The 22,820-nt window shown below is 37.7% G+C and overlaps 2 protein-coding genes and 1 long non-coding RNA gene across 6 annotated transcripts; 1 reads left to right on the forward strand and 2 right to left on the reverse strand.

Moving 5' to 3' along the window:
• The first annotated feature begins 324 nt into the window (after positions 1-324).
• Positions 325-4,167, forward strand: LOC134673166 (uncharacterized protein C14orf119). Of its 4 annotated transcripts, none has more exons than XM_063531121.1 (4): positions 325-471; positions 1,025-1,245; positions 1,687-3,271; positions 3,440-4,167. In XM_063531121.1, exons 2-3 carry the CDS (start codon positions 1,051-1,053, stop codon positions 1,978-1,980), a joined length of 489 nt encoding a protein of 162 aa, XP_063387191.1. In that variant the 5' UTR covers positions 325-471; positions 1,025-1,050; the 3' UTR covers positions 1,981-3,271; positions 3,440-4,167. The 4 variants fall into 4 exon arrangements, with proteins under 4 accessions (XP_063387191.1, XP_063387190.1, XP_063387189.1 ...); XM_063531120.1 differs by having other exon boundaries at positions 325-464; XM_063531119.1 differs by lacking the exon at positions 325-471 and adding an exon at positions 596-768.
• Positions 4,168-4,217: 50 nt separating this feature from the next.
• Positions 4,218-16,727, reverse strand: LOC134673145 (CLIP domain-containing serine protease HP8-like). The gene is made up of 8 exons (XM_063531088.1): positions 16,423-16,727; positions 15,300-15,439; positions 13,917-14,088; positions 13,483-13,542; positions 12,464-12,569; positions 12,019-12,206; positions 6,103-6,204; positions 4,218-4,944 (listed from the first exon to the last, which is right to left on the reverse strand). Exons 1-8 carry the CDS (start codon positions 16,478-16,480, stop codon positions 4,634-4,636), a joined length of 1,137 nt encoding a protein of 378 aa, XP_063387158.1. The 5' UTR covers positions 16,481-16,727; the 3' UTR covers positions 4,218-4,633.
• A 1,701-nt stretch (positions 16,728-18,428) lies between these two features.
• Positions 18,429-20,518, reverse strand: LOC134673189 (uncharacterized). The gene is made up of 2 exons (XR_010099426.1): positions 20,415-20,518; positions 18,429-18,623 (listed from the first exon to the last, which is right to left on the reverse strand). It is a non-coding gene; the product is annotated as an uncharacterized LOC134673189 (long non-coding RNA).
• Positions 20,519-22,820: the final 2,302 nt, after the last annotated feature.

Here is a 22,820-nt window from a genome sequence, read left to right on the forward strand (position 1 = left end):
TCATGACCTTTAGTGTCGTACTATAATCACGTGACCAGTGTTGTCAGCATAGCAAAAACCATAAAATTGCACTGGCGCGCCCTCAAATCCCACGACTCTTCTCTTTCCGCACAGACTCTACCTCATATTATTAGTTATTACCTATTCCGAATGAGAAATTATCGATACGTATGAGACCTTGATAGTTAGCACGGTTAGCACAACACTAACTCGTATCAAGACAAAGTGACGGTGACGGACGGGATTGAAATAAAGAAAAAAAAACATTACAATACAATCAAAGAGCATATAATCACTACGTGAATACAATATACAACTTTCAACACAAGAGAATCTACTCCGTTGTTTACTTTCCAAAAACTATTGTTAATTATACTGAATAGCAGTGACGCGATTCATATTTTTCGTTTTAAGTTTTGTTTTTAACATTTGTTGTGATACTTGTAGTCCGGTGAACGGTGAACGTAACAGGTACAAACGGTTACACATATTACATAAAAACACAGTTTCATCTCGTAATCTTTGGTGAAATATGGTAATTTTAATCAATGGTTAGAAAGTGATGCGTGTGATATAACCGAGTTGAAAGGTGAAATTAAATGCTAGGTGGTTAACCTTGCTTGGATGCAGTCGAGTAGGCGCAGTGATCATAGAAAGTTTAATTTCAGTTTCGCTTTAGATTCTCATCTCAGTGCTCGTGTTAAAGTGAAAAAAAAACCATGAGCTTTATTGTCAACTCAGCAGTGTGCTTGTCTGTGATGCCGGACTGTAAGACGTTTATACAAGTTTTGGCAATCATCATTAGAATAATGTTTATCACATTCTTGTTATGACTCATTTGTCTTATGCTTTAATTACTACTAATCACGGTCTAGACTCGTTTTCTATTGCGTTATTTAATTGTTCATGGAAACAACCCACAGTCAAGTTTACCTTGACACAGCAATCACATAATTACTTTTTTTATTGTCTATGTTTAAAAAAAGAATGGCTGAAAAACCTAAAGTAATTTTAAAAACTTCAGGTGAGCATAGACCATTGGCAAGAAGGATGTCAGCTCCGGGTTTAACATCGGAGGCCCAGTTGCGGTACCTTCTGCAGTGGTTTGGAGAGTTCAGTGAGCTGCAGCGTGAGGACTTCCTGCCGGTGCTGGCTGCAGCGTCAGGAGGCAAGGCGGACCAGCTGGCTGCCACACTTGCAGCCTTGTCGTGTGAGGATAAGCCAGTCAGCTTGTTTCAATGCAGAGTAAGTTGATTACTCTGTGCTATAATTGTATAAATTGACCACATTTGAAAGAGATTCCTGTGACCATAATATTAAAATCTTGTATATTACCCATATTTTTTAAAATTGTTTGTAGAGCTTAATATCAAACTTTTTAAAAATTTTATCAAACACCTTTTTGAATAAATACTACTAAATGTGAGTAGCTTGAATGAATGTCCATGCCAAATTTAATGTAAATCAACATGAGAGTGTAACTTCAATTGTATGTATTGGTTTTAGGCTCTACTTTGCAATAAAAACATTCTTACTGAGATAATCAATTCTAACACTAATATTTGGCTAATAAACAGTTTTATTATAAAATCGATTATGTTATCCAATAAAAAGTTTTCTCTTTTTATGTTACACTAACTTAATTATTATGCAATCAAAATAACATTCATTACCATTCTTTTACAGATAAAGTTATTCAACGAATGGTATCCCACTTGGACCGGTGAAGAAAAAGACAGACTACTTTCCGGAGTCACAGAAATGGACCCAGACTTTGGTAAGAAGCTTCAGGAATTTCTAACTAACGGACCTAAGATGAATGGTGATCTCAACGGAACGAATGAAGTACATTCTCCGACTGAAGAGAAAGTTGAAGTACAGAACGAAGAAGCTGGGGATTGTGAGGAAGTTATTGAGAACGAGGAGCCAGCTATCCCACAGGATGCTAATATTGGTTTGGAGATAGCGGCTGCCTCTTAACAAAAAAATGAAGAATCATGATACTGGTAGATGAGTAAAGGTCAAATAACAAATTTTTTGCTCTCTAGCAACCCAAGGTAGTGGGTACAACAAATTACCTTCAATGAAATTTAAACCATTATTAAATGGAACAGAGTTGCTTTTGTGTCAATTCGATTTTAAAACATCCTATAGAAGTGGTATACGCATGCCTCCGTGAGGGGCAAATCATATGCAATGCGACAATATTAAAAATACGTTTCAAAATTCCTGACAATATACCAAAAACAATCTATGTAATTTGGTCGGGTTACTTGTTGCCCACCATAAACCATACTAAATTTATGGTGGGGAAGAAACAAAAAGTGAGACTGTGACAAGGACAAGCAATAATACCGGTTTCTCTTCTACTTCTACTGAAATTTTTATAAGTGTATCTCGTCATTTGGCCCCTCCCCCGTTTCCTCTATATTATTGTACCTCTATGACTTGTCAATTTTTCTTGTATCGTGGGCTGCTAGAGGTTATGTCAACAATATATTCTCAAGGCATAAGGGTGTCAGGAATTATGCAAAATTGAACCCTATCAGTTTAAAATAAAATTCATAATCAGGTGGGGAAATATATACCCTCTGCTTTATAAAGGCTTACGGCTGTTATACATCACCTACTAATTAAAGTCGGCGTTTGTCTCAAATGTCTATTAGAGTTAGACCAAGAAAAGTCTGCAGCGATTTTGATAGCCACGCAGTACAAGTGTTATTTTAAACGTCAAACTTGTATGAAATTATGACGTATAAATAACAATTGCACTGTGTGGGCTATCAAAATCGCTGCAGACTTTTCTTGGGCTAACTGCAGTGAAATATTTAAACATATTGAGTTTTTTAGTAATCTGTTGGACAATATTATTCAAGTGAATCTCTTCATGCAGCTAGAATAGATTAGTTTTGTTATACTTACCTCTGCTTTTTGACTTATAATATTTTAGTAGACACTAATTATGTTCTATCATAAATATCATAATATATTTAATAGGATTTTTTTTCACATTATCCTAATAATGTCTTGATTTATATACTACATATAATATGTAAACCATATTTCCTTTTCAAGTATTTCTACATTCCATTGGATTGCATTCCATTTAAATTTAAGTATGAAAGTTACTATGAATCTCAACATTTTATTACTTTATATTTTCGCTTTCTTTTTTTACAATATTTATGAATGTATTTGTAAGCTTTATTGACGGCAACTTGCCTATAATATATTTGTAATAAACATTCACTAAAAATATATTGTAGGCAGTGTTGGCCGAAACGTTAATGCAATTGAAAATGTTGGCCATTAACCATTATAAATTGAATCGTAAACTGTAATCGTACGTTACGGTTTAAGGTTCAATTTATAATGGTTATGGCTATGGCCAACATTTTCAATTGCATTAACGTTTCGGCCAACACTGATTGTAGGTAAGTTAACTTTTGTTATAACGCGTGGGACAAAGTTCTTGAGGCCAATTTCTATTCGTGTAGTACAAACATTTATTAATGTGCCAAGGGTTTATCAGTATTTAAAATATATTATATACAGTGCAGTGCTACTATTTAAGTGTTTCGTAAATAGTCTTCACCTTCAAATATGGTATTGCATTTTAAGAAGAGGCAAAACTGTCGTCGTCGATTTACATTAATTTAGATTTCTACGGTTACTTTGCCTTGACCTTCGTACACAGTTATGTGTCAATTACTAATACATACTTTTAAGTGTAGCTTAATTTTTTTCCTGATAATATAGGGTAATTGCGTCAGTAAGTCCAGTGCCTGTTGTACGAATTGCGTATAATTTGAATTAGGTACCTGTATATTCAAATGATACGTATAATTTGAATTAGATAAATGATACGCAATTCTTTGCCAAGTGGACGGAAACAGGCACTGGATGGTAAACTGACGCAATGACCCTACCTAATTATCATTTATTTTATTCGCCTCGTCTTAAATTACGATACCTAAATCATTCATGTTAAAGAAGTATGTAAATCGAACTATTTGTCGAAGGCCATAATTATAATTGTAGTGTCTTAGTTATTGAATCATTCCTAGTTATATTGTTCGATGAACATTTTGTAAAAGTAAATATTTTGGATTGTGAGTCGCAAGGTGCTGGCTAACAAGAGGAGTTGTGATTAGTGAAGGCCATAAAATCATATATTATTTACATTAGTAACTTATTTAAATAAATAAAAAATCAAATGGAATTATATAGTATTATTTATTCGTTTTTTAACCTTAACTTTTAACTTAATTATAAGCAATTCTTGTAATTTAATGTAAAATATAAAAATCTGAAAATGCGTTGATACTGCTTTAGGTTCAATTGTCTGTATTGTTTTTTTAACAAGTATGTACTTATAGGTATTGCCTAGGTGCCTAAACATTTCTTTAAGTATTTTATTAGTAAAAGCCATGTTTTCTTCTACAATAAATATGTAATTGTAAGCACTAGGCAAACATGACCAGAAAAACCTACGTCGGTTTCAAATGGCACAACCGCAATGAGTATACTCTTACTACGTAACCTAAAACAGGGGTCTCCAAATTTTGGCCCGCAGGAAGCTGGCCATAGCTAGAAAGTTTGGAGATCTCTGACCTAACATCTAACATCAGTCTCAAGGCCTCAGTTTGTCCACGATCCAGTCAAAATACGCGCCCACACGAGTGTACACGCCCGGCCAGCCAGCGGTACCACAAGGCGAGGGTCCGTAGGAGACAACCCCCACAGCTATCCAGTTATCTACGGTGGGCACTCGGCCCATGAGCGCGCCGCCGGAGTCCCCGCGGCAGGAGTCGCGGCCGGCGACGCCGCCCGCGCAGATCTGCTTGTTGATGATGCGCCGGCCCACGGGTCGGAACACTTGCGAGCATTCCGATAAGGTGACCACTGGCACGCGGACTTTTAGTTTCACGTCCGATTCGGAACCTGGAAGCATAAAATAAAAATAAACAAAGTGTAAAGACAAATGAGGCAGGCACTTCGCAGCACTAGATGATCCTAGTTGATCGTAACATGTAACAATCAAGTCCATACAGTTGTCGTTCCCATAGACTTATAATATATAGAGACGGGGTCTCAGCGAGCTGTCACTGTTGCCACTTTTGTTTAGTGTACGATTAACAATTTAACACCACCTTGCTGTAGCCATGTCGATAAAGTCATATCGATAAACTATCGACATTTCTTACAATTTTAATTTTACTTCAAAGGTTTGACGATATCTAAAATGAACAAATACGCTTTTATTCTTTATTGTGGTTATCAGATCACAATTTTATCGTCACGCCCCAGCAGGGAACCAAGGGGAAGTTCAGATATTTAATTAAAATACATAAATACCTACTAAGATATGTGTTCCGCAATAATTGAAATATTTTATTATATTCTAATATATTTATTATTCATTAGCATTTCAATTATGTATATGTTTAACGAAGATATTGAAGCTTCAATTAATAGCTATTTCGTTCCGCTGTGTAGCGTTTATCGATATATAACGTGATTAAAATCGACTTTTCACATCCCTAAAAGAACACACATACACGTTTTGCACACATACACAGCCTGGATGCATCAAAAAAGGCAACACTTGATTTGAAGTTCACCTTGTCAACAGTATGGTTGTCCTTTTTTGACAAATGGCATTTTTAAAATAGCGAGGAGAGAGAAATTATACTAGTTGCTGCGCCGTCAAAGAGAACAGAAAGCGTAGGGGCCTTATTGGTCGTTCCTGCGCCATCTAGTGAAGTTTTTAGGTTTTTCCTAGTTTCTTTACGATGGACCTTATCGAATAAATAAATTAATGGTGCCATTAATACCACCTTCACTAGGTGCTGCCATAGAGTATATATTACTCTATGGCGCCGCTGATACGGCACCATACATTTTGTGTGGATATAATTAAGAGACAAATTTAACTATCTTATATCATAGACAAAGGAATTCTTTTTGCTTATACCTACATAAAAGTAGGTAACACATACCTATAGGTATGTGCCTACCGAGTTTCAACTTCAGATTTAAAAAAAAGATTATTACGATAAATTCTAACTTTGACAATAACATAAAAAAGGCTGATCTTACGTGTCTCAGTTTTACCCCAGCCCGCGACCTCCATGTCGTAGTCTTCGAAAGTGCTGGTTCTCAGGGCATCCGTCGACGGCAGGCAAATTGGCTTGACGAAGTCTGTAATGCAAATTCAAAATGTTGCTTACGACTAGGTACTGAATCAATTAGCTTTATTTTTGGCTCGGTGGTCGACTTCCATCAATAATAAGAACTGTTCATCACAAATTCTATTCACTGAGAATCCGTAAATTTTATTCGAAAGTCGTAGGTAAGGGTTATCTGTGAACCACTTCGTTGGATCCTGGAAATAAATTTCCCTTTCACTCGTGCTAATTCAATCGGTAGGTACTGAGACAAATTAAAACTGTTAAAGATTGTGTAATCTATGCCGTACATTAGGTGTAAAAAGATTTTGTATCTGTGGTTTCCTCTTTGTCGCTGCCCTCAGCCCAATGCGGTTGTAAGATTGTGTCGTCCCATTTATTTTAATTATTTTATGTTTTACTCAGCCTTTATAACTTTTACAAACCTCTCTTAATTTAATGTAATGTTTTCGATCATATAAAACTAGATATAGTTGTGTGTTAATTTACTACGATTAATACAGACTCATATCATAACTTGGTGTTGCTCATTCGTAATCTCGGCTAATCCCTCGTCTGCTTCCCGTGTGCTCCTTATATTCCGAACAGGTTATGGGCCCAGGCACAAAAGCTGCAGAAAAGCTAAAAGGCGTTGAGATATTCCGAACAGGTTATGGGCCCAGCTGGGGCGGAGCTCGGTATTTGCTGACATTCACCGACGACAAGTCAAGACGCACCTTTGGCTATCTACTGAAGAACAAGTCTGAGGTGAGTTCTCATTTTGTTAATTTTAAAACCTTAGTAGAAAATCAAACTGGATTGCGTATTAAAGTATTACGTACTGACCAGGGTACTGAATATTGCAATAAAACTTTGTCCGATTACCTTAACCTTTTGGCCGCCGGACCTAGTCCGCAAAGACGTTCACTCACACGCCAGAGCAAATTTTAAGTAAACAACTAATAAAAAGTTTAGGGATTGCAAATAGTGATATCGATATTTACAATTTATGGTAAAAATCTTTTTAACTTAGCTTTGTTCTTATCCTGTTTTAATTTAATTCCAAATTGCCAAAATTAAACATATGTTTTACACCCGAAAATGTTTAAAATATAGGGATTTAACATAAAAAACAACCACTAAACAATGTCGATTCAAGACGTGATATCGCCGCACTAGGCTGTACGAAAAGTCTTTTATACAAGACAACGGCGCGCATGGACTGCCCGCAGTGCAGATCGACAAGGACTGTTTCCGCGCGGATCAAGTAATAATAGTCTCTAGGTCAACGGCGTAAGCGCTTGTCGGTACGTAAACTTTATTGGCGTAACGTTAAAGCTGCGCATCATGTGTCGATAAAGTCAATATACCGGAACTGTTTTAGTGAAAATTACACGTGGGTTGAATTTTTAATGAGTGAAGATTAATATCTTCACTCATTAAAATCTATCCGGAATTAGAATCTATCATTATAATTTCAGTTTGGTTTACATTAATATAGGTAAACTCTTATCAAAAAAACGTTCAACGACTTGTTATAAAAAAATTACACATTAACTTCAATGTTATAACAAAAAACGAAAGTCTGATAAACAGGTATGTCCCTGTACCACTCTTGTGCGAAGACTGCGAAGCGGTCGCTGCGGTGTATCCCTTCCCACTAAGCTATAAAATAACATCAATTATTTTTTTTATTTATCTCTTCTGCAATTAAATAGTCCACAATCTACAAGGGCAAATTTACTTGTCTGACTCTAGTTTATAGAACTAAAGAAGCTGCCTGAACTTTAAATATAGTTATGCCTGTCTGACTCTCGTTCTACGTATTCTAGTAAGTAGTTATACCTACTATTCGTTGAAAAAAATTGGCGATTAACAAGTGTTCAAATACTTAGATAAAAACATATTTCTGACTTTATATTTACTTTAAAAATTCCCATATCGAGTTAACATTCCCATCCCTAGCTGTCTTTTATACAAGACAACGGCGACGAGGAACATGAAAAATGTTGAAAATTGGAGCAATTTTTTTAAATGCCTTAAAAGAAGGGATTTATATAGCGGCTTAAAATGCAAATAAATGAAAAAACAAAGACCTTAAATATGAACACGAGTGTAAATGAAATTGCAATTGTTATTATTTTCACATTAACTCAGTGGTTGAATTTGTGTCTTGTATACAAGACGACGGCGCCAGCGTATCGTTCTATCGTTGTCTTCTATACCGGACAACGGCGGTCAAAGGGTTAAAAAGGCAGGAATAATTCACCAAACTACTTGTCCTTATTCTCCTTCTCAAAATGGTGTCAGTGAGAGAGCAAATCGTACGATTTTTGAAAAAGCTCGAGCTATGTTACAGGATTCTCAGTTACCTGATCGCTACTGGGGCGAGGCTGTTATGACGGCCATTTATTTAAAAAATAGGTCGCCTACCAGTGCATTATCGGGTGGAATTCCTGAATGCGAATGGACCGGATCTGATAAGTTAGATCTTAGTCATTTACGTGTTTTTGGCTGTGTAGCATACTCTCATGTGCCTAATCAAAAGAGACGCAAGCTGGATGCTAAGGCAAAACAGCATATTTTTGTAGGATATGGTGAAACGTGCAAGGGATATCGCTTAATAGATCCAGTTAACCCTAAAAGGGTTATTTATTCTAGAAGTGTTGTGTTCCTTGAGGACAAATTTATAGGAAACAATCTATTACATGCAAATGCTGAGGCGAAAAGAGCAAATTTTATTATTTTTGATAATTTAATTAATGATAATTTAAAAAATGATAATAGAGGGAATAATACTTGCTGCAATAATATTTTAAACAATAACTGTGATATTAGTGTAGGTAATAATGATTGTGATAATAATCTTAACCCTCTAAACAGCCATGAGGATCATGTAAATTATAATTCACCTAATCGGGACTCTATAACTGTTTCAGAGAAGGCGGCAAGCACACCAGTGCAATCACCCCTGTCTGAGCTGTATCGCACAACTGAAGACGCCACTGAGGATAGCGGCGAGGCTGTGGTGCTGTCTAGCCCTGTCACCTCACCACTGCAACCCTCTGCATCTTCAGATTACGAGCCAATGTTGGCGGAAGTAGAAGAGTCTGCTGTTCCAACCAACTCTAGGCCAGTGCGGAGTACGCGAGGTATATTTCCTGAAAGGTATAATGATTTCCATATTGATTCTCTGATGGCTACAGCAAGTTCATCGCAAGAGCCACTTACTTTCCGCGACGCCATGAATTCACCTGAAAAAGACGAGTGGTATGGTGCCATGGAGGTTGAGTTGGGCTCGATGGTCAAAAATAATGTGTGGGAGTTGGTAGATCGTCCAAAGAATGTTAATATTGTGAAAAACAAATGGGTTTTTAAGAAAAAATACGACTCCACAGGTAATTTAAATAGGTATAAAGCAAGACTTGTTGCATGTGGGTGTGGGTGGGCAAAAAGAAGGAATAGATTACTCGGATACTTATTCGCCTGTGGTTAGGCATTCCACCCTAAGAATTTTATTTGCAATTGCAAATCAGTTGGATCTGTGCATGGACCATATTGACGTCACCACAGCTTTTCTAAATGGTGAGTTAACTGAAAAAATCTACATGGAGCAGCCAACTGGTTTCCAATCTAATAATAATAAAGTATGTTTGCTTAAAAAATGTATATATGGCTTGAAACAAGCAAGCCGGATGTGGAACATTAAAATACACACATTGCTTGCTAAAAACGGATTCTTGCAAAGTAAATGCGAACCATGTGTGTATGTTAAGAAAAATGAGACTGAGTACATAATTATAGCCTTATTTGTAGATGATTTTTATGTTTTTCACAATAATTGTATCGAGACAGTTACATCATTGCTAAAACAGCACTTTGAAATACGCCATCTTGGTACTTTAAAAAATTGTTTAGGCATGAATGTTACTAAGTACAATAATGTAACTGTTCTAGATCAGCATGATTATATTAAGAGGCTGCTTGAGCGCTACAACATGTCTGAGTGTAAACCAGTGTCAACTCCATTACCTGTAAATTATAAATTAGAAAAGTCCAACAAGCATTTAGATGACAATGTTTATCAGTATAGGCAACTACTAGGCTCGCTTATGTTTTTGTCCGTTTGTACTCGCCCAGACATTTCATACGCGTGTAGCCAGTTAAGTCAATTCAGTACATGTTTTGATGAAAGCCATTGGCGGACTGCAAAGCGGGTATTAAGGTACTTAGCCGGTACTATCAATTATGGCCTTTATTTCGAAAAAGATAAGAACTTTGAAATAAACGCTTTTGCGGACGCTGATTGGGCTAATGACATAACTGACCGCAAGTCGTATACTGGTTTTGTAGTTAAACTTGGTAATTGTGTCATCAACTGGGAAGCCAGAAAACAGCGATGTGTCGCTCTTTCTAGTACAGAAAGTGAGTTTCTTTGTATTTCTGATGTTTGCAAGGACATATGTTTTATTAAGAATTTCTTGTCGGAAATTATTGATAAACAATTTAATGTCAATGTATTCAATGACAATCAAAGTGCGCAGAAATTGTTGTTAGTCAAGGAGTATTCCCATAGAAAAACTAAACATATAGACTTGCGGTACCATTTTGTTAAAGATTTGATACATGAAGGGAATATTAGTGTTAAATACTTGTGTACTGATGAAATGATAGCCGATGTGCTTACAAAACCATTGTGTGCGCAAAAGCATCTAAAATTTGTAAAAGGTTTGAAACTAAAATGTATAACTGAAAACTCGCATCCATAGCTGTTGTTACTTGTTATGTTTTAGAGTCACAGTACTAGTTAGATTTCATGTTGTTCAGTATACTTGTTCAATATTCTATCATGTTGTAAGATTATCCAATGTACAGCATAAGGAGAGGCGTGTTAAAGATTGTGTAATCTATGCCGTACATTAGGTGTAAAAAGATTTTGTATCTGTGGTTTCCTCTTTGTCGCTGCCCTCAGCCCAATGCGGTTGTAAGATTGTGTCGTCCCATTTATTTTAATTATTTTATGTTTTACTCAGCCTTTATAACTTTTACAAACCTCTCTTAATTTAATGTAATGTTTTCGATCATATAAAACTAGATATAGTTGTGTGTTAATTTACTACGATTAATACAGACTCATATCATAACTTGGTGTTGCTCATTCGTAATCTCGGCTAATCCCTCGTCTGCTTCCCGTGTGCTCCTTATATTCCGAACAAAAACAAAATAAAAAAAATTGACGTGTAGACGATCAGAGACCTCTACTAACCCTGGCTACACACGTTAACTATAAGTCGTAACGATTAAATCGTTACGATAATCGACAACGATTTGTCATACACACGGTAGATAAAACTGCGCAAATCGGACTGCACAGATTAATCGCTACGATTTATAGTTACGTGTGTAGCCGGTATAAAAGTCAGCTATCACCACAGACAATGTGTCCATTGTCTGTGGCCAACACGTTGACCAGTTTGACCGCCAAAGAAGTCAACTGACGCGCGCGGTTACTGCCCAATAATCAACCTTTGTGCATCGCGATAGGGTTCACGATGGGCGTGGCGTCCAAAGGGTAAATGGGGAAATGAGTGTTGCTAGTGCGCGCATCGTATGTAGAAAATAATTGTACATATTAGGAAGTTCGGAGGGCCTATCGCGAACCACGTTCGACGTGTTGCCCCTCTCTGTCGTACTTTTAAATTAGTACGTAAGCGTGACAGGGAGGTAACACGTCGAACGTGGTTCGCGGTAGGTCCCCAGTTCTAGAACCAGAACTATCAAAATGTCTCGTACCTGTAAATTGCATTCTACGAGACGGGCTTGAGACCTAAAAATGTCTCGTACCTACCTGTAAATTGCACTTTCCTCGCCAGCCTGAGCAGGGCGATGTCGTTGTGCTGGTTGGTGTTGTTCGGGTCGTAGTTCTCGTGGGCGATCACCTGCTCCACCGGCACGTCCTGGATGCCGGAGTGACACTCGCCGCCGTAGCAGTCTGTTGTGCTCGACGTGTTCCATTCTCCGAGTCGGACTTGAGACCTAACAATTTTTAAATAATGTTTTACTTATTTTGACTTTATAATTTTAACTTTAGGCAGAGAATAAGTATTTGTAAGGAGGTATCTAGTATAGTAACTGTCTACTCATAGGGGTTGGTCGGTCGAAGTATTTTACAAATGGCGCCATTGTAGGTTTTACCTATAAATGCTGCGAAGGAATTAATTTAATATACATAGTTAGACTAATTTCTAATAGGTATTAGGTAGTTATTTCTTATATTACGTGCATACACTTACAATCTCCAATTGTGTGGCAGATCCGCGCCTTTCACGCAGTGCGCGGCAGTCATGACGTACCGAGCGGATATCAACACACCGCCGCAGTAGAAGCCCCATCCTCGGGCTGTGGGATATAAAATGTATGTTAAGGCTCTATTCGTAACAAAATGTTTCGCTTACGTATTGCCTTACGGCTGGTGGAGGCTTTACGACCCCTTAGGGGGTCGCGACCCTCAGGTTAAAAAACTCTGTTCTAACAGTCAGGCGTGCGGTTACCAAATTGGACGTAGTAACAAACCTCAGTTCGCACCTATTGGTACGAACCTAAGGCCTTAGTTTTTACTCGACGTTGGAAAATTTTGAAAAGGTTATAGCCTTGTAGGTTTTTGAAAACGAGTGTCTGCGCCAATTCTAGGGATTTATGGCTGTCAAACTTGGGATCTAAGTTCTCCAAGCGAGCCGTAGCAAAAATTCAAAACAATTATGAATAAGAATAAGAATAAAGAATAAGAATAAATTTTATTATCAATAAAAACACATAACAGAATGTTGCAGGGGTCTCCGCACTAGGCTACGCCTGTATCGCGGGGAACCAGTTACAATTAAAATTATTGAATTAGTTACATAATAAAGTTACATTTACAAGTAACAAATTTAAAGAAAGACACTTAAATACAAGTGAGAGAAAAAAAAATACAGTCTTATTGCAAGGCATGGAAACTAAACTTAAAGTATTTTAACTATAATATCTTCTGTCTCGGCATAAGTAAGTGAATGTAAAAATTTAAATAAGAGTATTTTAGCTTCTACGTTGGTACAATCTTTAAGGTTGCAGTGTTTAAGCAAAGCGTTGTAAGTAGTTACTCTGACTCTTTCCCCAAAATGTTTCCCAAAGGCGGAACGGACTTCTGGAATTGGTAAGTTAAAGACGCGTTTATTGATTAAAGAACTATAGCAAGGCAAGGCAAGGCAATAGGAAAATTATGGCGGACATGTTATGTCTGTGTTTGGTTCTAGTTTTGTACCAAAAAACTTACGTTTGTCGTATCGAAGCAACGCCGTCCATGGGTGCTCATCTAATTCCGTCTGCTCTCCGCCTATAAAAAGAATGGAACATTTAATTAATTGTTATTTGACTTTCGCTAATGCTATTAGTTAGTTACAAGTTATTATGCAATCGGCCCTAGGTAGTTGATACTGAGAAATATTTCCTTTGTGTAACCTCTCCTGTCGTGTCCCAGTTAAGATACTTATAAACAAACACCTGCCTACAATCCTGTCGTCTGTTTGTAAGCCGCACACTCTGTTACTGGGCAGCAAGCTGTCAGAAGCGTCGTTAAAAGCTGGGATACAGTCGGTACAGACTCTGCCGGCTGCCGCGGAACCGACGACGCCTTAATCTGGTCGGCCGGCTCTCCGTTTGGAACTCTGCTTTCTTTTTGTGCAATAAACATTACAAATAAACACCTACCTACAATCCTGTCGTTAGTTTGTATACCGCACAATTTGTTACTGGGCAGCAAGCTGTCAGACTCGCCGCTAGAAGCCGGGGCAGAGAAGCTACCAGCTGCCGCTGAGCCAGTGAAACCGACGCCTATTCTGTTTGGCTGGCTCTCCGTTTGGAACTCGGGGGGACAGCATACCTGGAAAAATATTAAGGAGAGTTTAAGTACTTAAGTACCTACTATAGCACTAATTAGATTCAAGTAGGTATACCCTGTAGATATATGTAACAATTAAATAAGTAGTATCGGTTATTTAAGGACATGATCGGGGTACATTCTATTTGGGTAATAGTCGCTTATTCCCGTAAAATAGGCCATGTATCCACAGGTACACTTTTTCGAGAAAGCTCACAAAAAAATTAAGTATCCAGAAATTACATTTTATTTCGTTCGTTTCTCGGTCGTTAGGTTTTTCGTCTTGAAGCATATAATATTGTAAAGTTCGTCTAACTCTATAGACTCTATGTGTACCATCGCCGTGTGTACTTATATCTCAACTTTAAAATAAGTAATAAGAGGGGTTTTTAGAATTACATGCAGACTGACAGCTTATACGATGAAATAATTCCAGTATAGGTACTTTGCCTTTAGGGTTATCGGTAGAATGATTATGTTTGGCATTGACGATGCTACTAGATGATTCCTGTTCAAACAATATATAAATATTATGAATTGTATTCAGTTGGGTTGGGTGGATTATCGAACGATAGGAAACTACCTATTCATGATCATCACCAGTTCTATTACACCAAATGACGCTTAGAAATCGCAAATTACTCAAAAAATGCTGGCGAAATTCCTGACGAATTTCGTACCTCTTCCTTTTTAGACTCCCCTTTTTTAAACCGGACTAGACGGCTGGCAACCAAGCTTCGGAAATTATCCAAGTAGAAATACAATTTGGTTGCCAAGAATTTCCCACTGAGTAGGTAAGAAACTACCAATGTCGCAGTGGCCGGAAGCCTCGTTGCTTAAGTCGAATGTTATAAACTGCAGAGGTCTCCAAACCCACTTTCCGGCCTGCGCGAGCCAGGCTCCAGGGGTTCAGCATTAATTAAGAGTGGAACTCTTCCTAACAACACCAAGCAGACAACCTCCGTCGGCGCAAAAACCGACGGTGGCCCGCGCGAACGTTCTGAGGCTCAATATGGCCCCCAGGCAAGTTTGGGGACCCTATAATATAAAGTTATACTGCCCTGCTAATGCTAAGCCAAATAGCGCTATCTCAAAAGAAAATTCAATGCTAACTTATACTTTAGTTTCTTTAACTGAGAATTCCATTTTAAAAATAATTTATTTTCGAGATAGGGCTATTCGGCTTAGGAGGGCAGTATACTAATTGTAAGTACCTTAGGGTCTTCGTGGTCGAAGCCGCAATGCAGTTTTCTCAGCAGAGCGACCAGGTCATCAGTCCTGCCGTTCTGAAGCTGGCTGTTGAGCCCTGAGCACTGCACGAGCGGAATGCACGCCACGCCGTTGTTGCATTTCCCTGACATTAAAAAACACCCGAAATGAATAGACCTGAAATTAGGGCTGATTTAGACGGCGCGCGAAGTCGTATGCGATTTTAGCTACATTGCGGACTGTTGGTCAAGTCCAATTCAACCGACCGATCAAAAACTGCAATGTAATGAAACTCGCATGCGAGTTCTCGCATCGTAGTAGTAGTAGTAGTAAAATACTTTATTGTACAAAAAGAAACATAAAACATGAAAGAACACACATCATTAGTACATAGGCGAACTTATCCCTTTCAGCATCGTCTAAATGAGCTCTTAGTTTTGGATAAAACTCCATTCAATTTTCCAAACTATATGGTAGTAATTTGCAATTCACTCGAGTTATCGCGTCTTATAATATTTTACGATTCTGGTTTTATTCAAGTTCAGTATTAGGTAGGTACTTTTGGCCAAAAATGTATTTTTCTTTAGTGTATTATATATATATCTAATTATCTATTTTAGTTTATGAAACTTACCTTTGGAAAATATTCAGCATAACGAGGATAAACAAATTAAACATGTTCTATACACGATCGTATCAGGTGTGAACTTTGATCTTTAAGATATCTTCTTTTTTACAATTCCAGTTTCCCCGTTTTTGTCATTCGTTTTTCCTTTATTCTGATGAGGGGAAATACCGCAGCAACTAGCAAGTCAATTATGTTAATGCATATTACTTAGTTAATTGATTCTTTAACAGTTACATGAACATTTGTAATCACAAAACGGTCTAGTCATTATCTAAAATTGTTTTTGAATTATTTTCCATATTTCCATTTAAAAAAAATGATGTTTCACCCTCTGTTTAATAAATACTACGTAAGAAACGGCGACTTATTACCTATATCTTTATTGACTGTTGTTATTAAGTTATCAACATTTAACTAAACATCAAAACTGATATTCGCGAATTGAAAGAATCGAGTAATCGGACAAGTTCACACAATAATAGTCAAAACCGGTTACTTACGGTCTTGAGCAGTCACGGCTATGGCCAGCGCAACAAAACACAGGATTTTATGTAACATCACAGGTTAATTGTTAAGTACACTAGAAATTAATTTAATTACCGAGATCTGCACAACAAGGCAGACCGCGACCGACTGGTGTTTAAGCGGCGAGCTCGGACGATCACCCAAAGGTTATCAACATGGACAACAAATAAATATTTTTTTTGAAGACAGATGTTGTGTAGCAAGTGATTAAGTTAACACTGCTCATCTTGGTCTGAGTTGCGTGTTTTCCTTGTTTCAATTGCAAGTTAGCTAACCATTTGTGGACTTTATGTCAATATAAAAAAGGTCTACAAATGGTCACATAACGTGTCTCTGTTAGTGACTAAGCGTCTTCAAGATCTAGGCATGACATAGGTAGATACATTTTCTTCTTTCTTGTCTATATGTTTAGTAGAAACTTTTATTGATATGACATATCGATTAAAATGAAGTTTAAAATAGGTTTGGCTAACTGGTTACTCGTCGACAAACTAGTTTGCACTCCATCCGTGCAGTCTAAGAGCAGGTTAGGTCGCAGATAGGTACCTATCTAAGCTTAGAATAAATTTAAAAGTGGAAAAATTACTGTCTTGGGTGAGACATGAACTCACGGCCTCTGGATCGATACTCCAGCGCTCTGCCATCTGAGCCACCAACACCTCATCCCCTGCCAGCAAATCTTTCCACCATATTATAGGTCAAGGGGACCCTTAGCGACATCTACCGTAAGAGTGTTACACTTCTTAAACGGCTACCGGAGTTCCAAGTCATATTGGAAATTCACCAGTTACGATGTGCTACCCATACTAATTTTAATTTTGAACAAGCAGAAACGTCTGCGAACGATGCTATTAAGCTTGGAATAAATTTAAAAGTGGAAAAATTACTGTCTTGGGTGAGACTTGAACTCACGGCCTCTGGATCGATACTCCAGCGCTCTGCCATCTGAGCCACCAAGACCTCATCCCCAGCCAGCAAATCTTTCCACCATATCCACTCTCTTTTTTTTTCCACTTTTAAATTTATTCTAAGCTTAATAGCATCGTTCGCAGACGTTTCTGCTTGTTCAAAATTAAAATTAGGTACCTATCTGCCAAAGTGAGAAAGCAATAAAATATGAGTGGTACCATCTCACTTTTATACGACCCGCCTGATAGTAAGCAGTCACCGTAGCCTATAGCCGCCTGCAACTCCACAGTGTTGTCTCCAGCTCTGACAGAACTGTAACCAGAACTACAAGTTCCAGGTTAAAAAAAATATTATAGGACAATTTTACACAGATCGACCTAGTCCCATAGTATATCTCAATAAGGCTTGTGTTGTGGGTACTAGACGACGATATATATAATATACATATATATAGATATAATATACACTTATACATATATATGATTAATTAGCTTTATTTACGTTAATATTAACCTTAATTTTTTTTTTTTATAATTTACATGCAATTTCCTAACTTAAAATCTAAACATATTACTAATATACTATCCTACTTACACTATCAGCCCCATTCCGACCCCCACCCAGCCCAAAAGTGCCAAAGATGCTAGCGGCATTACCGCGCTGGATGGCAAGCGATATCTGTTGGACTAGATAGGAGCCTGATCGGGGATACGGGGGGGAGTATTTATTACTATTTATATACATATATATGTATATAAATAGTAATAAATACTTATATACATAGAAAACATCCATAACTCAAGAACAAATATTTGTGATGAACACACAAATAGGGGCATTTATACCAGCCATTATACCAGGATTCATGTCCGGGATCTCCTGCTTCGTAGGCATGGTCAGTCAGTACCAACTATAGGCTCTAGGAGGCCGTTTTAAATTCGTCATAGGTTAGTTAGGACGCTGGACAGGAAAATATCAGGTACTTACGAATGTGATGAAAAGTAAAAGGCAAAATTTTATGACTACAATTAAACGTTATTCAGCAAGCAATAGGTATTTTTCGAAAACAAAATAAGGAAAATATTTTATCCAAACATTATGGTCTCGGCACGCATTTACGTCTTAAACTGAACTCGGCAGCCAGGTCTCCGAACAGCTTCAGCCCCAATAAGAAGTAAACACTGGCCTTGAAGAGAGACCAGTAGTATGGGTCGTCCCGGATTTTGGCCCATAATAATTGGGATGTGTCACTGAGCCAGCGGAATACCTGTAACAAAACTTTGCCTATAGTTACTTAGCAAATTTGTCCCTATATGAGGATTTCTAAATTTTCTAACGGCCTCTCCAAACGATACCGACAATCGCACGCGATTTGCAGTACAGTCAGCAGCAGAAGTTGCTAAGCGGGCGAGGTGTTCAAAATTACCTTGACACGCTCTTATTCCCTTAGCAATAAAGTAGCATCAAGATCTGACATTGCGGCAATTAGTCGATCGATCAAATTCGTTGCGTCGTAGATTTTGGACATTGTGACAAGATGATTGGAACGCACACTCAAATCAGTAAGTATACCAAAATAAAAATCATAATCCTTCCTTTTGTAAGTCAGTTCAAAAACGTCTTTAAACATGTGTTTCTTCGAATTTTAATAAATAGTGTATTCTTGGAAAACAAAGAATTTAAACTACCTACGTCACAATACTTGGTCAGCCATGATCATTTATTTTTTAAATGTGATGACCTCTAGCAATTACAATAAATCATTTTACATTAATAGTGCAACAACAAGTTTATTCGAGAATAAAGGACGTACACCTTGCTCGAAGTGTCTGCCTTAAAACCGGTCCCATCGTAATCGTACGCCTAGTTGCAAAAGCCCTATTCAAATGTAACAATTTGTCATGGTTTTGATACGACCTTGTAAGTTCGCTCGCGCTGATTGGTGCATACGAAATTAAGTGAAATATGTGCGTAAGAAGCGCTCCAATCACCAAGACGATCGTCAAGGGCTGACCCAGTGTTGGCCTTAAGTTAATGCAAATTGAAAATGCTGGCCATTAACCATTATAAATTGAATCGTAAACTGTAATAGTCCGTTACGGTTTAAGGTTCAATTTATAGTGGTTAATGGCCAACATTTTCAATTCGCATTAACTTTCGGCCAACACTGCTGACCAATCTAATTATTATATTAGAATCAGCCTCCAGGTCAATACACGTATCAGGTGATCATGTTTATAAAACATGAATGTGTAAAGGATGCGAATAATTAAGAGAAAGTAAGCATAAAATTGTTGAGATATTGGCGTTTTCACATTGTCCCTATCTTGGACTAGTCCTCAGAGCCGGATGAGACCGTGCTATTAAAGTGGAAGAAACATCATGACCTCAGTAAGAATAAATAAATAAATATTGGGGACATCTTACACAGATCTCCTCTTCTTAGTATCACCTCAACTTCGCGCTGCTTTGAGCAGTGAAAAGCGCCGAAGAAGATTTTATACTCACCACCCATGAAAGCCAAATTAACTTTGGATCACAGACCAACCCCGGCGGTTTTCTGTGCTTTGGAGCCTCAACAAGTCTACATCTTGTTATGTGTGTGGGAGAAACAGCATGTGTGGTCTTAAGCTGTCTTTTCTGTCCCTCAATAGCCGGGTCCACACAGAGCGAACATACGTGCGAGGTAATTTACTCGCGCACAAAACCGGCCAGTGTAGACGTGCTTCGTCATGGTCACACCGAGCCACCGTCGGCAGTGCATCGTGCATCTTCTTCGGCGCTTTTCACTGCACCAAGCACAGCCTCCGCAGCCGCAGCGTTTTGTACGCGAGGAAATTGCCCCGCGCGTAATCTCGCTCTGTGTGGAGCCGGCTAGTCATTATAATATGTATGCTAATATAATCTATGGGTTGGGTTATGTGTGGGTTTAATATGTATGCTAGTGTTAAGGTATTTATGTATGGGCCACTAGTTGCCTGAAATAAAGATTTTCATTATTTCATTCATTCATTCATCAATAGAAATAATAAATATTAAACCAAAGATAAAGCCTTACCGAAGTAACGCGCCTTCCGGTCAAGCAGGACTCATCGCTTTCCCTGCAAGCTGTTGAGTCCGTACACCATGGGAGGCCACAGGGCGATTCTCTCCGCCCCGACCTCGAGCCTCCTGCCCACGCTGATGCGTCGTTTTGGCAGTCTGGGAGACCGCAGGGCCCTTTGAATCTACTGTCGCCTTGGCTCTTGTCGCCTTGGCTCTTGTCGCTTACGGCTGAACGGCACCCGCGTAGCCCGCAGTTGGCCATTGCGTATTCCGTCTGTTAATATCAGACTATTTTCAATAGGTAGGTATGGATACCTACAACAATTGGGTTAACTGGGGGCCTAGCCAAGATGACAATCGTTTGCAGAAAACGAAACGAGACGCTAAGATAATCGTAAATAATGTATAGAAATTTTCGTTTCGTTTCGTTGCGTTACGTTGGCTAGGCCCCCTGACCGTGTATAGAGGGAGCTGATGCTTTGAAAATCATATTCATAGGTATTTATGCAAAGTAAGTGCAAGAAAAAGAGCGTTTTCAGATTGTCGGATGTCGGATACACTACACTCTAAACTCTATAAAGGCACTTTTCTACATTTACCTTCTATAAGGTCGTTAAATGACATCCGATAACATGAAAAAGCTCTTTTAATTCTTGACAGACTCGAAGAAATTAACCTTCTCACAAAGTACTCACTGCAAAGCTTAGCCTTGAGTTTAGAAATCTCGAAAATTGAAGACTCGCTAGGCCAAGGCTTAACAACCTATACCTAATAAATACTATTGTGGTAGGAATTTACCGAAGTAAATCTGTAGATGGACGAACAGAGATCGAGAACGCGCGTTTCTTCTTCATAAATTTCCACTTTCCACTAGAAATTTATTTCGCGCGTTCTCGAAAGTGGTCAAAATAAATTTACATTGTGATTGTTTAATCAAAATTGTATTTATACGTAGTAATTTAGAATGATAGTTAAATTGTAATCGTTTTTAAGCGCTTTTATTTGGTTTTTATCGATAAGCCATGACAGACATATTCTTTTTGACAGACTAACTGACAATATTGACAGTGATACCTGCTCAATATTTCTAGAGTATGTGCCAAAGAGTAAAGCGGAAAGAGAAAAGTGGTGGAATGTAAGCGGCCTATATAATTAGTTATTTGTTTTACAAGGGGGCAAAGTTGTTGTTTAACCGCTCGTGCTAATATTGATACCCGAGCAAGCGAAAGATTCCAAAATTGAACCACGAGCGTAGCGGGTGGTTCGAAAAGTGGAATCTTGAGCGTTGCGAGGTTAAACAAAGTTTGCTCCCGAGTGAAACACAAAATTTTTCACCAAACCAACCCGAAGCAAATATTAAATGTAAAATATCAAACAAAATCAAACCAAATCAAATCCAAATGAATGTTATTAAATATTTATCATCCAAAATGAACACTTAAAAGTCAATTCAACCAGAAAACATAAGAAAACAACTCAAAATTTGCATTTGATTACTTTGCCTCACATGTGAATAAAATGCAACTTTGCTATTCGTTTTTAAAGTACAAAGTAAGCCTTTCCGAGCTGGTGTGGTGAAAAGATACATTCCAATTTCCACGACTCTTCTCTTTCCGAACAGACTCTACTTTAGATACAAACACATAGAACTTTGTCTTCTTTACAAGTTTGGGTGCTGATCAAAGGTGCTCATAAAATTATCAGAAGCAAAGAGGCGAGTTTAATAAGTAAGTAATAAACATAATAACCCGGTAAACGCGCTACAAGCCGTAAGTATTTACCGGAATTCTATTCTAGTATATATGTCGTAACGTAAATAAATTTCATTTTTTTATACACTACATAGTAAAAAAACGGTAATCACACTAATAATATGTAAGTAAGTAAGTAAGTAAATATTCTTTATTGCACCAATAACCATACATCTTACATACATGTAAAATTACAAAGAAATTTTAGTGTTACAATAGAACCCGGTAACAACAGGCGGTCTTATCGCTAAAAAGCGATCTCTTCCAGACAACCTTTGGGTAGCAGGAAATGTGTAACTCAAACAAAAGTCAACAGGTAGTGCACGGAGTGAAATATGGAGACTATTAAACACAAACACACATATTACATACTACTTATACAACTATTACAACAAAACCGAATACACAAATAAATATACAATATACATAATATATATTTTATACTTACATTTATTTATTCGTATGGCATTTACAGAGTCGCTAATTATCAATTACAATATTTACAATATATAAAATGGCAACTTAAGGCAGAGATAAAAAGTATACTTTCAGCTGATTTACTCTCACTGCTAAGAAAAATTTGCTTATAATTTGCTATAGTTAGACCGTAAAAAGTCTGCAGCGATTTTGATAGCCCACGCAGTGCAAGTGTCATTTTAAACGTCAAA

This window comes from Cydia fagiglandana, chromosome 18, assembly GCF_963556715.1.
Source record: "Cydia fagiglandana chromosome 18, ilCydFagi1.1, whole genome shotgun sequence".
Lineage (NCBI taxonomy): Eukaryota > Metazoa > Arthropoda > Insecta > Lepidoptera > Tortricidae > Cydia > Cydia fagiglandana.

What these genes read in the sequence shown, in the direction of transcription:
- LOC134673166 (XM_063531117.1), top strand. Translation starts at nt 973, where the DNA reads ATGTTTAAAAAAAGAATGGCTGAAAAACCTAAAGTAATTTTAAAAACT. An exon ending in TCAGCTTGTTTCAATGCAGA is followed by an intron (nt 1,246 to 1,686) that starts GTAAGTTGATTA and finishes ATTCTTTTACAG; the next exon opens with ATAAAGTTATTCAACGAATG.
- LOC134673145 (XM_063531088.1), bottom strand. Translation starts at nt 16,480, where the DNA reads ATGTTACATAAAATCCTGTGTTTTGTTGCGCTGGCCATAGCCGTGACT. An exon ending in AACTAACGACAGGATTGTAG is followed by an intron (nt 13,543 to 13,916) that starts GTAGGTGTTTAT and finishes TTCTTTTTATAG; the next exon opens with GCGGAGAGCAGACGGAATTA. An exon ending in GTTGCTTCGATACGACAAAC is followed by an intron (nt 12,570 to 13,482) that starts GTAAGTTTTTTG and finishes TATATCCCACAG; the next exon opens with CCCGAGGATGGGGCTTCTAC.